The sequence below is a fragment of the Carettochelys insculpta genome, chromosome 4, assembly GCF_033958435.1.
Source record: "Carettochelys insculpta isolate YL-2023 chromosome 4, ASM3395843v1, whole genome shotgun sequence".
NCBI classification, from domain to species: domain Eukaryota; kingdom Metazoa; phylum Chordata; order Testudines; family Carettochelyidae; genus Carettochelys; species Carettochelys insculpta.
Genome location: NC_134140.1, coordinates 6,653,699 through 6,670,444, shown reverse-complemented (window position 1 = coordinate 6,670,444; position 16,746 = coordinate 6,653,699). Strand labels below are relative to the sequence as shown.

Genomic DNA, 16,746 nt, shown 5'->3' with positions numbered 1-16,746 from the left:
GAGCTGGACTCCCAACCAAAAGGCAGACCTATTGCTGTAGCAGTGCAGCAGTAAGGATGGGATGGTGTGGTATTTCTGCCCTTACTTTTGTGCTGCTGCCTGAAGAGCTGGGTCATCAGTTAGCTACTGCCCAGCTCCAAAGGTAGTAGCTCAGAAGTGAGGGTGGCATGGTATTGTATTGACACTCTAACTTCTGTGCTGCTGCTGGTGGGTGCTGCTGTCAGAGCTTGGTGTCTGGCCAGGAGCTGCCACTGTCCGGCTCCCAGCTCTGAAGGCAGTGCAGAAATAAAAGTAGCAATACTGTGACTCCTATAGTAATTCCGCTTTTGTGCCAGGACTCCCAGTCTGAGAAACAGTGGTCTCCCCCATTAAATCTGTATATTAGAGGTTAAAGCCACCCGAAAGACCAGACTTCAAGTGGGGAGACCAGATTCCATAGTCTGTGAAGCACTTTCATGTCTGTGAATTTGGTAGGGCCCTATCTATAGAATATTCAGTAAGGGCACTTCTTACCCTAGCAAAGCAGGTCATTTTACTAATTGATATCACTGAAATGTGGCGGATAATTTTAACGCCTTTACTTTCTCAGTCTCATGGCTTGTCTTTGAAGTTTAATAAATGTCTTTTGGAGGAGATGCCTGTGATCCAATGAAAATAATCTGACAGCCTCCTTCCCCACTGAGTAGGCCCCTTTTTTTTTTTCTCCATGGGGTAACTCAGGTTGTGTCCTGAAGAGTAAAAGAGAGAAGAGAGGGTCTGCAGCTATGGCGTGTGCCAGGCTAACGGTTTTGAGTAAGGAAGGGAAAGTCTGTTTTCTAGAGAAACTTACTGACCTGGTTTTCAGTGCTGATACTTTACTTGTCCTTTGTCACATAAAAGTTTCTTTCTCTTCTTAGCAACACATACATGGACTATTTTGAGAACAAGTGGAGCTTTGGTGCATGGAGGGTATGGTCACAGCAGTGTTTATGATCCAAACAGCAAATCAATCTACATCCACGGAGGTTACAAAGCATTCAGTGCCAACAAGTATAGGCTAGCAGATGACTTGTACAAATATGAAGTTGATACACGGATGTGGTAAGTATCTTTTCATCTGATGATCTCATCTGTGTGTACTATATTAGAGTATTAGCTGTTTGCAGAATGATAAACTATTATCTTGACAAGTATCCGAGAGGTAGCCGTGTTAGTCTGTATCTTCGAGAACAAGTAGAAGTCCTGTGGCACCTTATGGACTAACAGATATTTTGTAGCATAAGCTTTCGTGGGCAAAGACCCCCTTCATCAGATGCATGAATGGTCTTTGCCCAAGAAAGTTAATGCTCCAAAATATCTGTTAGTTTATGAGGTGTCACAGGACTTCTTGTTGTTATCAAAGTATTATCTTGTTACTTAAACTGAACCCATACTACTGTTTTCTGTGACTTGGGTTTCAGGTTGCGAGCTGACTCCTTTCTGCCAAGCTAACATTGGAAATGTAGGCTTCCACTTCCTTCCATTCAGAGGACTGGTGTTTATATCCCATAAGATCTCTTAAACTGTCTTCTGGCAAGCTATTTATTCTTAGCATTTCCCTCCCCTTCGAGGAGGATGGTGTTTAAAGCCCCAACCCCTATCCCTTCCAGCCGGTGCTTTTGGCTGTTTGCTCAAAAGGCCTTCCAGCCTTCAGAGCAATGCTGATATCCTTGCATGTAGGAAGCACTGCAGAACCTAGCTCTCTGCTCCACATCAGAGTGAGTTATTGGGCCGCTTTGAGTGTTAGATTGTAGAAATATGACTGTGTGGAGGGAACTGTAACTACAATCATAGTGTTGATGTCCAGCAGCATTGTGCCCACACAGCCAGGAAACTAATATTCAGTTAGCTATGTATTCTGCCCCAAACCTTTTAGTTTTTATTCTCTCAAAACAATGGTGAAATTGTGGACAAGGTGCTCAGTTTAGCTCTCAGTACTGCTAATTGTGCTGATTTGATGCTTCGTCAGATGCTCATAAGGTTAATGCTGTCAGTGGTGGATGAGGTATCCAATTTTGCATGTGTTCATCTTCAGGCTGTGTTTGTTCTGAAGCTTCAGCTAAGATATTCGGTTTAGGACGAGGGAGAGACCACATCCAATTTAAATGATCAATCTTTTGCATTTGCTTAGGGTTTTATAATCAGGAGGGTAGCCATGAACTTCTCCAAGGTAGCTTTTGGCTCAACACCTGTTACTGGGCGTACATAAAATCTTGTTTTTGGTGAAGATTGGAGGCGGCAGATGTGTGTAGTATTACGTCCTTGTTTGGGTAAAGAGATGTCAGTGGATTGCCACGGAAGGAATTTTGGCCCAAGTATCAGGGAGGCAGCTGAGAAGAGAAAATCAAATTATAGGAGGGAAGGCACAGACTGGAAGGAAAAGACTGTTGCGTATTTTATGAAAAGAAGAGGAATTGAATGGTTTGCCACCACAGACCTCTTTCCAAGTTAGGTTTGGAAATCACTTTGTCTGGTGGTTGTCAGTTATTCTTTTTTTTTTTTTTTTTTTTAATCTGTTTTCATTTCTGAAGGACAATTCTTAAAGACAGTAGATTTTTCCGCTATTTACACACTGCTGTGATAATGAGTGGAACCATGCTGGTGTTCGGAGGAAATACGCACAATGACACATCAATGAGCCATGGTGCTAAGTGCTTTTCTTCAGATTTTATGGCATATGATTTTGGTAAGTTCTGATGCTAAAACTTTTCTATGGAAATGCAAAGAGAGAACTGCCTTTAAAAAGATGAATTTGACTGTTGGGTAAATGATAGCAGATTGTGCTCAAAGAATACTGCAGAAGAATGCATAAATAGGAAGGAGAGACTTAACTTGGTTTACTACATATTTCAAAGCAAGTGAACTGTATCCTAATAGTGCAGGGACTTGCAGGCAAGTACAGCAGCAGTTATAGAGTCAATAATAGCTCACGTGCTCCCTTGAATATTAAAACCCCATTTTTGACTACGAGCTATGTGGTTTGGAATGTTTATCAATTTGGAAAACGTTTTGGGGTATTTAGCTTGGGAACTAGCCTGGCATCTCATGGACTCTGTGGTATAACAGAAGCATAGTATGTTGTGATAAATGCAGAGCTTGCTACCTTATCAGCATTCTCTTGTTAGTTGAACATTAGGTCTGGGAGCGGAGTCTCCTGAATACTAAGCATCACAACAAAATAAATCTCGATTGATTTATGTGTATACTCTCTAACTCCAAATGTTTCTTCCAGTGCTATTGAATAACCAAGCTGAATGACTGACTGGCAATCACAGTGTTAGACAATAGTGTGTGCAGCCAGAAGAGGGCAGCATTTATTAGCAAATGCTGTACCTAGCCTAGTGACAGAGAGAGAGCCCTGTTTGTCTGTATTCTATAAAAACAAAAAAGCAGTCATGTAGCACTTTAGACTAACAAAATAGTTGATTAGTCTGTTCTGGTATGGCTATGATCTGAAGAAGGGCACGTGTCCCACGAAAGCTCATTGCCTAATAAGTTATTTTGTTAGTCTTTAAAGTGCTGCATGACTGCTCTTTTGTTTTGTACCTAGTCTAGAAACTGTAAAATAAAAATAGGAGGTGAAGTTATTTAAAAAGAGAAAGTACATGCATATCCAGAGAACTGAAACTGGAAGAGAGCACAATGCAGAATTTAGATAAACTGCAGTTAACATGCATCTTGCCTGTACCAGCTGATTCAAACTAAGTGGGTATTTAACGGAGGTGCATATGCGTGGACCTGGGTTCTAAGACCCTGCAAATGGGACGATCGTAGAGCTGGGGCGACAGCTGAAGCCCAAATGTCTGCATTGGGAGTTCAATAGTCCCATGAGCCTGAGTCAGATGGCACAGGCCAGCTGCAGGTTTCTAATTGCAATGTAGACATACTGTTAGGTACTAAATACAGAAAAAGGTTCATCTCATTTACAGGTTGAACCTCTGTAGTGTAGTACCCTGAGGACCTGGCTGGTGCCAAACCAGAGAATTTGCCAAACCATGCAATATTTAGCAGCTTTATCAATACTTCCACTGCCTACTGGGCTCTTACAAGAAATTTACAGGTAAATTGGAGCTAAATAAAAGCACAGAAAACTGAGAGCCAGGACTGGTGGCTGTAAACAAACTTTATAGGGCTACAGGAAACTTAGCCACACCCATGATACAATTATGTCAGGCAACAGATGTTGCCATACGAGAGCATGCTGGTCTAGAGAGGTTCAGCGTGTTGTGAAATTGCCTGAAATTGGAAATACCTTACTCTTTCCCTCCAATAGGGATAATGTTCTGAATTTTAATTTCTTGAGTTAAATTTTTCAGCTTTCTCATTTTAAAAGGTCAACATAAAAATCATTTACAATAAGGCTATGAGTACAACTACTTGACCTACAAAAGGAGAGAAAAATAGGTCTCTTGTAACTGTATCAAATTCTGTTATACCAATTGCTGAGTAAAACTGTATGTTTTGACAGCACGTATTCTTTTTGGAAAATGAATACATTGGAAATCTAAGGTTCGAAGGAGAGAATTCTTAATTTCTGAACCATTAGTTTCTTCTAATATTTGATCTTCTGTTAAAGATGGGAAAAGAAGCTAAGAAAGCAAAACATTCCAAGCCTCCTCCTAATCTAGAAAAATATGTTTTTTGGCTGTTCATAATCTTCAGATTGTTGGATATAAAATCGCAAATTATGCTCCAATTGTGCTGACGTCTTCTAGTGCAAACTTGAACCATGTGTGCTAGTTTTATGAAAGACATGGAGAAAGCTTACATCTTGTAGCAATTGAGTAGGTAACTTAAAAATCCATTTCAAAATAACCATTTGCTAGAGGATTAAATGCAGCTAGTGCAGGCCTATTTATTTCTCTTCTCACCACACCTCATTCAGATATTTTACAGAAAGGAGGTTAAAAAAGTGAGTGTGGAAGGGGTAGTAACAGAGAGGTAGCTGTGTTAGTCTGTAGCCCAACAAAACAAAGCCGCAGAAATGTAGCACTTTAAAGATTAACAAAATGATGTATTATTCAGTGATGAGCTCTGTGTCCAAACCCTGCTGCCAATTCTGTCCACATATTTATTCTAGGGATACCATCACTGGACTTAACCATGTTAGTTACAAAATCAAAGGCACATTGTCTGCTCTTCCAGCAACATTATATATGCCATTAAGTGCCAATCATGCCTCGATACTATGTACATTAAATAGACTGGGCAAAACCTTCACCTAAGAATAAATGGACACAGAGCAGACATCAAGAAACTCGGTACACATAAGCCAGTCAGGGAACACTTGAGTGGAGTGGGCCATTCTGTTAAAGATCTGATGATTTGTGTCCTGGAAAAAGAATTTAACAACAGATTAGAGTAAGAGATTTGTGAGTTAGAGTGCATATGCAGATTCGACACATTAACATGTGGTATGAACAAGAGACATCAATTACCTCATGCATTATAAGGACTGCTTCCCTTCCTTTGATTCTCATAATTGTCTCCGACAGGACAGTTAATATTCCCTCACCTCTCACCCCCTTCCTTCACTCCTATTTGATTTGTCAGTTTTTATTGCAATTTGGTCCTCTGTGAGTCTGTATTGGAAATGAAATTGATCTGATGAAGTGGGTCTGTCCCATGAAAGCTCATCACCAAATAAATCATTTTGTTAGTCTTTAAAGTGCTACATTTCTGCTGCTTTGTTTTGTGGAAGGGGTAGTTCTAGATTAAATCTCTTACCCCACAGTTCCTGAGATAACTTCCCTAAGGAAAGAAAAGGGTTATTTCTCACTATACCCCTTCTTTTAAGTTGATTTGCACACCTGTTGGAGGACATAGATTTATTTTCCCCTGGATTCAGCCTGTGATGCAACATAGAATTGCCTTAAATTAAAGAGTTGGTTAAGATTTTCTTCTGATGCTGAACAAACCAGACCATCAGAGAGACTGCCTATGCCACAGATGTAAAAAAGTGGGTGGGCTTTTGCACGTTAGCGTCTGTGGCATTCCTTTTTAGGCGGTCTAATGTACAGCATTTTGATTTAGCAAACTGTTTCTTCATTTGTTCCTTTGATTAGTGGATTCTGAGTTTATTTTTTTCATAGCGTCTGAAGAAAGAAATTACACGAGAGACTAAAGTAAATGAGATGTAGCACTCATAAATGTTAAGGTAATAAAAAATTATAGCTTAATCACACGCTAGTTAAAAAAAATCATGAATCAAAACTATTATGCCAGGCTACTCTCAAGTCACATAATTTCAAAATAATAATGATATATGTATATACCTCAAGGTCCTTGCTCCAGATTATGTCAACGCAGAGCAAAATTGAGCACGTTCACATATAAGCAGGTAAAATGTAGGCTCATTATTTAGTGATTATTTCCAGTAATTAAAACAAAAGACTTCTAAACCATTATTTGTCATTTTCCCCCTAAAGTCTTTGAAGGTTATTCCACTGAGTCCCTTCCAGGCAAGGCCAGCAGGAGCAGTTAGGTTTCCAGCTGTAGCAGTTACTCTCCCTCTGCATAGGGGTGGGCCAAGATTGGGGAAAACCCATTGCATATCCTGTGCTCCTTGGGGGCACCATGGGAAAGTAGGGATAATAGCAGTTGCTTAACTCCTGGAAGCACAGGGAAAGCTATTGTGCCCTGTTCTAATGCAGCATGCTTGAGGGTATAGGAAAGTACTTCTGCTCCCACCTCCTCCTGAGTCGATGCAGAGCCAGACTGTACCTGAGCCTAAGGGCTTGTCTACACTTATGGGTAGGTAGATGCTCTGGAAATCAATCTACTTGGAACCAAAGGGGCTTGCTATCTTCCACTCCTTATGCTTTTGTTGACCCATATACTCCGTGGGAGTTGTGCAGGGTAAGGGAAGTCCTCTCCTCTCAACCCCATACAGTGGGAACACTGAACTGGGTTGAACTAAGTCACATCAACTCCAGCTACGCTATTAATATAGCTGGAGTTGCATACTTTGTTCAGCCTTTCCCCTCTAGTATGTATGTTCCCTCAGTTTCAAATGGATACAGTGTTCACTTTGTCTTGAAATGTTGTGTAGTGGGTGATGCCTTGTGCTGTTCAGCAGCTACCAAACTTCACTGTATGGGTGGATGCATTTTGGTGAGAGTTGAAAAGGCCTATGTGTAGTTACTGAAAAACTTGGGGATCTTCAGAAGAAATGTGCTACCTAAGTGTCAGTTATTAATTATGCTAGAGGAACTTTTCTGAAGTGAGCTTTCCTTAATCGTAGGTTGCGATTATTGGTCAGTACTTCCTCGACCTGATCTCCATCATGATGTCAACAGATTTGGACATTCTGCTGTGCTTAGTAACAGGTTAGAGACCAAAAAAAAACCCCATAAAACCCTTGGTTTGTGCCTGCATATTGTATATTCAAATGAGCGTGCGTGTGTGTGTGTGTGTATACACGTGTACGGTTACTGAGAACTTCAGCTGGAACCCAAACTGAAGTTCAGTGACCTTACTTCCTTTCATGGCTTCAACTGGCATCTCTGCCCAGCTGAAGATTGCCAGCCTATAACCTTTTGACTCCATCCAGTTTCTTATGTTTAGCTGCCCTGACTCATTCCCTTCTCCAACTAGACTAGATATTTTCACCATTACTTCTCTAAAGCCTAATCAGTCCAAAATTGAATTTATCATTCTTCCAATTACTTCTCCTTCTCGATCTCCATTAGCTCTGTTTTTATTATTTTTGATAGCTCCAAAAATGTGCTCTTTCCTCAGTGCTCCTACTTACAAGACATCTGCCAACATCTTTGTTATCTGTTCTTGCTTGCTTGCAGCCTTCCTCCTGTCTGCCCTCTTCTTTCCTTGACACCCTCAGATCATACACTGTTTAGGCACAAATACGAATGAGGTCCATGCTATTTTGCTGTCTTAAATTTGCTATAGTAATATCCATGTTTTAGGGAGTATGTAATTTGTTTTTATAGTCTTCAGATCTGTGGGGTGTAATATGAGTCCCTGTTAATTTGAATAAAATTGCCAAAAAGTCTCTGGTTTTGGTGTAATTGCCTCTTGAGCATGAGAGGGGCAAGATGATTTCAGGCATGTGATTCCCATTAACTTTCAGGGGAGAAAGCTTCTAGCCACACTTTGTGCTTTGAAAATCTCACATGAAATAGTTCTCAACTTGACTGTGTATTAAATACCTTCAATTCAGTGACTTTTGTGGCTTGCTTTTAAGTTCATGCTTAATTTTTTCCCCCTGCATTGGGACCAAAAACTACTCTAGGATGGAAGCAATGAACTTTTGCCAATCAAATTTCTGTTCACTTCCATTATTGTTCATATTCTGTGTTAACTATTCGTTATGAAAACTAACTAGCATGTTCACCTGTGGGGAAAAAAATGGTAGTATGTTGTATTGGTAGTAATGCACCTAAAACACACTTGCACTCAGAAGATTGGAAAAGTCAGTGCTATAGCCAAATAGTGTCCTATTTTAAACAGTTGACAAATTGACTCATTGACTATTTCTTTACAAAGAGAGACGGGGTAATTTTGATATTTCTGTCACAGTAATACAGTGCCATTGTATTCTCGTGTATTGGTTCACTGGCACACTGTAGTAACATCATGTGCAGTGTGCTCCCCTCTTCCCTAGCTGCAGTCTTTCTTCCTGCTAAATGGAGAAAGATCATCTTCCTGCTTTGCCCTCCTCAATATCTGTACTCTAATCAGGCAGCCTCAGGGGTCTGGGGGGAAGTTGTCCTGTGATCCTAGACTTAGTGGTTATCTGATTAAGTTGATGGCTCAGAAGTCATGGATTGAGATGCAGTGAACTAGTGGGAATCTGAGACACCATTCTGTTTAATGTCTTCCTTCACCAACATCTATTTATTTAGTTGGATTTATAGGTACTAGAAAAGGGCACCTATCATAGCCTCTAGATCCACTGTACAGTTATCAGAAGCTATATAACTGAAATACATCCATATATAGCTTACAAATATATGAACTTTTACTTCAATTTTCTTATGTTTAGCACTATGTATCTATTTGGAGGTTTTAACAGTCTCCTCCTGAGTGATATCCTGAGGTATACACCAGAAAGCTGTGAAGCTTACGACAATGAGACATCTTGCTTCAAAGCAGGTCCTGGAGTCAGGTGTGTGTGGAACACTACCTTTTCTCTGTGTGTCCCGTGGGAACTAGCAACAGTTGAGCAACAACAAAAAGTTGTCGAAGAATGTCCATCTAAACCAGGTATGTAAGACCTGTATCGTCAAATATATTTGTATTAAAAAGATTGATCCACTGCACAGGTTTCGCCTTTTGCGGAGAGGATGAAAGAACAAGCACGTGACAGATATAGTTATTTGTCCTCTCCCCTCCCCCCATGCATCTGACGAAGCGGGTCTTTGCCCACGAAAGCTTGCGCTCGAAAATGTTAGTTTGTAAGGTGCCACAGGACTTCTTGTTGTTTTTTGAATACACAGTTAGGTAGCTTGAAACATGTAGGTACACATAGCTCGTAGAACTGGATGGGATCTTGAAAGGTCATTGAGTTCAGTCCCCTCCCTTCACACCAGGACCTATGACCATCCCTCATAGCTACATATGGTGGTGTTTTGTTAAAATCTAACCTGCCCTCCCAAGGGTTGCACGCACAACCCTACGTTTATGAGGCCAATACGCTACCCTCTGAGTTATGCCTCCCTGCTCCACAGCTTATGCACTACTGAAAGGTGGTCAGATACTATGCTAATGGGTGTGGTATGAAAGTATATATTGAATACAGTCCTGTTTTTTTTCTTTCCATACTGTTTTCAGATTTTTCTCTTTTCCTCTTCACATTTTTGTCAATTACATTGTTTGCTAAACAGACCTAGGCAGGGACTGTGAGCCAAGGTGCTGCCTGATAACGTACTTGAAAAAGTCAGCCGTGCTTGGGCTATTTAGTATGCCCATTCTTTTCACCAGTGCAGGTATCAACTTCAGGTTACTTCTTGAAATTTTTTAGCATTCTAAAAGTTGGCAGAAAGATAAAGAGAAAAAATTCAGGAATGGGCTCGCTGTTATAACAAAAATAAATGAAATGTATTCAGTATGCGTTTTGTCTAGCCGTAAATGACCACAGGGTGTGCATTGGCAAGGTATTGCTACATACCTTAGGTAGGAGGTGCACCTGTAGACTTCAACAACAAGTCTCATGCACCTTATTTTGGGAGCATGATTTAAATTTTGTTATAATAAAAATTGGACAGTTCCCAAATTGAACGTGATAGTAAAGTGATAGAAATGGCTTGAAAACCACAGACAACTGCTGAAATGATTGCTTGAGAGGTGGTCAGTCAAAACTCATTTGTCTCCTTTAAACATCTACCCAACTCAGCATGTTCCTATTATCTTGTTTAATAGACAGTGACTGAGATTTGTCATTCTGAGTGCCACCAACTCTAGTGACAGACACTGTTGGGAAAGAGGAGACAGGGCCAGGGTGCCCTTCTCATCAGGAGAATTGGTGCCCTCAGATGATTGTTGCTATAACTTTTTCAACTAGAGTATGGAGAGAGGATCATACTTCATATTCTTAGGGTAATTTTTTGGAACTACATTTAATTCTGGATTCCTTTTACTAAGTTTTCTAACTGCTGTCAAATAATACTTTATGCCACTGCTCCCCTAGTTGATTTTCTGAAGTATGCATCTCTATAGATTGCATCTTTTAATGGTGTAAAAAGGGTTGATGTAAAAAGACAGCAATTTGGGATTTTTTAGAGCATAAACAAACTACAGGTTCAGCTTCCCTGGTCCAGCACTCTTGGGACTTGAGTGGTCCCAGACCTGGGATTTTGCTGGACCAGGGGTGGTCAATTCTGCCCCCCTGCTGGCCTCAGCCCTTGCTCCTGGGCTCCCTGGCTAAAGTTTCCAATTCCTTCATCCCGACCCCACTGGCGCCCCAGCCACCCCTCCCCAGGTGCAGCTTCCCCAGGCCACAACTTCCCATCCAGACCCTGGCGTGAGCAGCTGCAAGTTGCCACTCCCCAGCCAGTTTTCTGTACAGCCTTGGTTGTGGCTTCTTTCCTACCTCTGCAGTGAGCTGCCTGCTGCTCCTCCACTTGTGCTGCCAGCTTACCAGCTGGGACTGCTGCTCCTTGCTGCTGCTTCCAGCTGTGGCTCCTTGACTGTGGTTGCCGCCTCCTTCCTCCTTGCTGCCAGACCAGGTGTGGCTGCCCTGCCCTGGCTCCTGCTTTAGGTCTGGCTTGCCTCCCCCGTTCCTCCCAGCATTGGGCCTCTCTGGTCCTGCAAGATCCAAGCTCCATGATCCTGGCAGACGACAAATGTTGCTGGATGACACAATGCTGGATTTGGGCATTTTTTAAGCTGTGGAGCATAAACAGAGAAGATAAATGAGGAAAAAGATGAAGTGAAAGAATTAAACTTCATGTGAAATTCCCAGTTCAGAGCCAGGATATGAGAAAAATGTGTGTGCATTTGCCCACCTAAATTGCCCTGTTAAGTCTTTGTCATTTGCACATACATCTTTTGGACTTGTACATGCAACTCAACATTTGAGAGTCTGTCTGCCTTTAATTCTGTGTTTACTTTCCTGAAAATGACTTATAATAAACAACAGAAGAAATCCAATGAAATTTCCTTCAACTTAAACATAAGTTTGAAACATAAAGTTCAGTTTAATTGATAGCTATCTTATGTAATGGGAATTTCTTAAGACAGCCATTGGTTTATATTGTTTGTATAAACAGGTTCTTAGTACTCTATCCGGAAATGCTTGTTTTTGGTCATGCAGGTTTTTTTCTTTAATTGTTATAGACCATGAAAAATGTAATCAGATTACAGACTGCTATAGCTGTACAGCAAATACGAACAACTGTCAATGGTGTACTGACCAGTGTATCTTAAAGCATAGCAACTGCACAGACGATCAGGTAAAAGCGTTTAAGTAACACTCTAAATAGTTAATCTGGCCATGAAGTTTCAAATGGTGGAAAAACTAATCTGTCTCTCTCTTACCTCTGTGTATGTGTTTCTGCTGTGTAAGTATTTGTAACTACAAATACCCGAGTTTCTTAAGGTTCAGTGGTTTGTGGTGGGACCCTGGATCATATTATACTTGGGCTGCCCAAGTAGTGAGGGTCTGAAATAGACAATGGGAAGCAGCAAGGAAAGATGAGGTATCAGTAATGCAATCAGATGATTACGTGGTAAGGCATGTGCATATCTTGATGATTCCATTCATAAGGTCAAAAAACCCCTTGATTCCTACCTCACAAGCAAGGTATGGTACAGCTTTTTTTTTTTTAAGAGGGACTTGAGCAGGGTAAGGGAGGTGATTAAGTAACCAGGTTTTGGGAAGGAATTCTGAACATAATGCATCTTTTTAAAATATTGGTCCTTCTCTAGATTTAATTTGTTTGCTCTTCTACAGAATTATAGCGGTAGTCCTTGTGAATGGGAACAACATGTAAAAATAAAGCTTAAACATACCATGTGTCTTAGGTACCCATTACTGAATATGACAAATGCCCCAAGGATAACCCTGCATATTATTGTAACAAAAAGACAAGCTGTAAAAGCTGTGCCATGGATCAGAACTGTCAATGGGAGCCCAGGAATCAGGAGTGCATAGCTTTACCTGGTATGTATGTATTGTATTTAAAAAAAACAAATACTAAATTCCTAAATCCAAAAGCAGTCTGGTTTTTTGCTCCTCAAAATTTATGGTTTTAGGGTGTGGTAGGGACTGGTCTCTATATGGACCAACTGATTAATGCATATATTAATTTGTAAGATTTTCTTTGAAAACCAATTGCGTTTTTAGATTGGCATTTCTGGTCTGTTCATTCCACATTAGGCATGAAACTTTAATATTATTAATTTATTATAAGTAGTAATTGGGATTGTAAACTTGTTTTTAAAATTGCAGTTGTTTGCAAAATTAAGAAAAGTTGATCGGCTTTAATTGCCTTGTTAATAACAAAATACCAATTTATATCTATTACAACTGTGTTTTTGGACATTTTTCTGCATTTTTAAATATATTGATTTCAGTTACAACGCAGAGCACAAAATGTACAGTGGTCAGTTCATATTATGTTTTTATGACAAATATTTGCAGTGTAAGAAGATAAAAATTTTTTCAGTTCACCTCATGGAAGTACTGTAGTGTAATCTCTTGATTGTGAAAACCCAGTTTACAAACATAGAAGGCTTTTTTAGGTATAACTATGCTCAAATCAAAACAATTGATGTAAAAGGACAGTAGTTTGGGATCTTTAGTATTGTATGTAAATAAACTATAGCATAAGCAGAGACAAACTTTAGCCCCTACAAATCAAAGCATGAAGGGTGGTATGATGGTTTACCATATCTGACATGTAAATACTTGGCAGCATCAGCTCTTATAACGCCATTTGAATGCCTGTTCTTACTTTCAGGTGACATCGTAAATAAGAATCAGGCAGCATTATTTCTCATAAGTGTAAACAACATGGTTTGTCTTGTGATAGACTGAATAAGCAGTAAGATTGAATGGGCTTGTATGTGGTTTTGTTTCTTTCTGGCAGTGCAAATATTTGTAATACAAAATGAACACTACACAATTTGTATTCTGTATTGTGTTAAAATCAATGTATTTGAAAATGTAGGAAGACATTCAGAATACTTATAATAAAGTTAAATTGGTATTTAACAATGTGATAAAAACTGATTACTCACAACAATTTTTTAACCTAGTAAATTGGTTTTGCGTTAATCACATGCATTAACTGTTATTAATTGATAGTCCAAGTAATAATATAACCAATGAAGAGATTATACTTATGCGCCAAGCAAAATACTTCACATCTGCTCTTGTCCCTCTTTTGTCTCTTTCTTCAGGCAATTGTTCGAAAGGTTTTATGTCCCTATAAAACAAAATTTAATCAAGGCTAATTCAGTTATCTCAGAATGTGTGCTTTCCTTTCGTCTGCTGTCCAGTGTGAGATTGATACTGTGGTGTTCATTTGGGAATCAAGAGGATGTTTTAAAATAATGAATTCTTTTATTATTTCTAGTATTTCTGTGTCCTGACATATGTCTCTGAGTTTACAACCCTGAAGTAATGAAAAAGGTTTCTTCCCTCCCACCTCCCTAATTTCCAGCCCTCAATTTAATAGTTGCATCATGACTTTCAATATTTGGCACTTTTCTTTAGTCCCGAGCACCTGAGTCATGTGAGAAGCAAAGCTTTCATTTTTTTAAATAGAAGTTTCTGTCTCGTATGGTTTTGGAGAAGACTTGAAAACATGATCTGAATGCAGCCTAAAAATTCAAAGACCTGAAGGCAGATAAAAGGAGCCTAAAACCCATTTAATCATTTGAAAGACAATTTTATAATTGTGGGTACGGGATCTGATTCAAAATGTAATTCCTTGAATGGGCAGTTCTGCATTCTACCTCCTGTTTTGGCTGTTTCAGAGAGCTGGAGCATATATATTTTCTACTAAAATTGAGTAGTTAAATAATTAATTTTTCTGTTGATAATATTAAAAAGGTGTGTTTGGCATAAATTAAAGAAAAATATCCAACTAAAACTAGTAGCTAATTGGCTTCTGACAAACTGTATTCCATTCCTGTCAGAAGACCTGTTCCTTTAATGCTACTCTGTCAAAAGCCTTTATTTATAGATGTGCCTTTTAGCATGGTGGGAAGATCAGTGATCGAAGCTATTTTGGTTCCAATGCTGAAGGCCATCCTGGTGGATCTTTTGCTGCCTCCATTTGATGTTTTCTCAGGAGGGGAGAAAGGTGTTGTCTCTCATTAATTTGCTTAATTTTTTCCATAGAAAATATCTGTGGAGCAAACTGGCATTTGGTTGGCAACTCATGTTTGAAAATCACTCATGCGAAAGAGACCTATGACAATGCGAAACTGGCTTGCAGAACTCAAAATGCGCTACTGGCATCTCTCACAAGCCAGAAGAAGGTGGAATTTGTTCTAAAGGAACTGCAGAAGGTACAGTCTTCAATGAGGATTCCTTTTGAATACGGCATGAGTATTAGAGCTCTGAATAGGGAAGAGTACTTGGGGTGGTGCTGTGTGTTTTGTCCCCAGATAAAAATCTGCCACTTAACTCGGATCTGATTTTTCTTTTGAAATGGAATATATTCCATGGTAACTTTGTAGTGAAATGGTAAAGAATGTAGATGTGTAAGATAAATATTAACATGGTGCATCAAGGGTAGCTTTGCATAACATGCTTCAGATTTGGGGTATGCGATTGCAACATGAATGTGAGTAGTTAACCATGTGAACTGCGATGGCATCTGAGGCAGCGGGTCTTTGCCCACAAAAGCATATGCTCCAAAATATGTTAGTAGGTAAGCTACCACAGGACTTTTTGTTGTTTTTGAAGATATAGACTAACTCAGCGACCTCTCAGATACTTGACCTGGCACCCTGGACTGTAAATTGAGTTTTCTTTGTGGCACTAATATATATCTATATCTATATATAAAATATGCAAATAAGTTAAATTGTTCTCTTCTGTTCAGAAATGTGGCTGTATATGCAACAGACCTACTTGAAATAGTCTGTTATATCTGCTCTAGTGACAAATGTTTGTTCCTTTTAATGTTACAGAGCCAACATAACCAAGAAAAATTATTTGGAATCTTTTGCTATTTGCACATCGAGAGAATTGATTTTTTTTTTTTCCCCCCTGTACTTGTACAAAGACATGGATGGTGGGTTGCGCAGGTTTAGCTAGAGTTGTAGCAATAGTGGTGGTGCATAGATGTAACTGAGGTCCTAATTTGGGCTTCAGAACCATTTTTATTGATGATGTAGAAATGGAACTTACCTAAGCTTTCAGAGCCAATGGTTTGCAGCCATTGATGTTATTTTTAATGGTAAACTGAATAAACGGTAAATGGAAACAAATGAGGGAATAAACATAGAATGCCATATTTTTTCAGAGTAGAAATATACTTTGTACGTAGAATACAAATATCAGAAGAGGAAATTGAACTGTTAAATTGAAGTTAGCATTTGTTTCCTCTTTCCACATTTGCTCCCTCTGGAATCTTAAAATGAAACAGTCAAAGAGTTAAAAGACACTAGGGTACTCCATATTTATTAACCCAGTATGAGGTATTGTTTATACAAAACTACATATTTAAAACTCATTGGGGGAGGCAAGGGAGAAAAACATAGAATACTTTAAAACTACTGGAGTTTTCAAAAATCAAGGCTTTTAGAGACCACAGCAATAAGTGCCATATAAATAAATTGATAAATTTGATGGCTGTTTCCCATAGCTTTCTAATAACATTTGACCTTGGATGATGTTCATTTACTTCTTATGTTATTGCTTAGAGAGTAGGTAGTGGTGAGGGTCTTAGAAAACCTGTGCAGATCAATGCAGCTCTTTTTTAATTTATGTTTGTATGTTTTGTTTTAGTAGTTTTTTTCTAATTTCTAAAAATATCTGTGGTACAAAGACACACTTCATCTGTATTTGAACTCTGCATTTCAGTGAAGTGCTGCTTTTATTGTGGCAATGACCTTCTGAGGGAGGTTGCTTGCGCATGGAGAGCCAAGTAATTTTAGCTTGACTGTTCATTTGTAGTTCCTCTGGAAGGAAAAAGAAGTGGCCTGATTTTTTCAGAGCCATTGAGTGCCCAAATTGCTTTAGTAAGTGTGACAGGGTTAAGTTAAGAGAACATAAAATCTTTTGAAATAGATGGATCACTTTGTGGGTCA

General features: G+C 39.3%; 1 protein-coding gene across 1 annotated transcript in view; it reads left to right on the top strand.

Annotated features, from left to right (window-relative positions):
* The window catches only part of ATRN (attractin), a 246,863-nt gene that overhangs the window by 95,915 nt on the left and 134,202 nt on the right, over window positions 1–16,746 (top strand). The window contains exons 9-15 of the mRNA XM_074992222.1: window positions 897–1,080; window positions 2,550–2,704; window positions 7,262–7,346; window positions 9,023–9,243; window positions 11,815–11,930; window positions 12,502–12,640; window positions 14,828–14,997. Coding sequence (XP_074848323.1) covers window positions 897–1,080; window positions 2,550–2,704; window positions 7,262–7,346; window positions 9,023–9,243; window positions 11,815–11,930; window positions 12,502–12,640; window positions 14,828–14,997 — 1,070 coding nt within the window. The remainder of the gene's footprint in view (window positions 1–896; window positions 1,081–2,549; window positions 2,705–7,261; window positions 7,347–9,022; window positions 9,244–11,814; window positions 11,931–12,501; window positions 12,641–14,827; window positions 14,998–16,746) is intronic.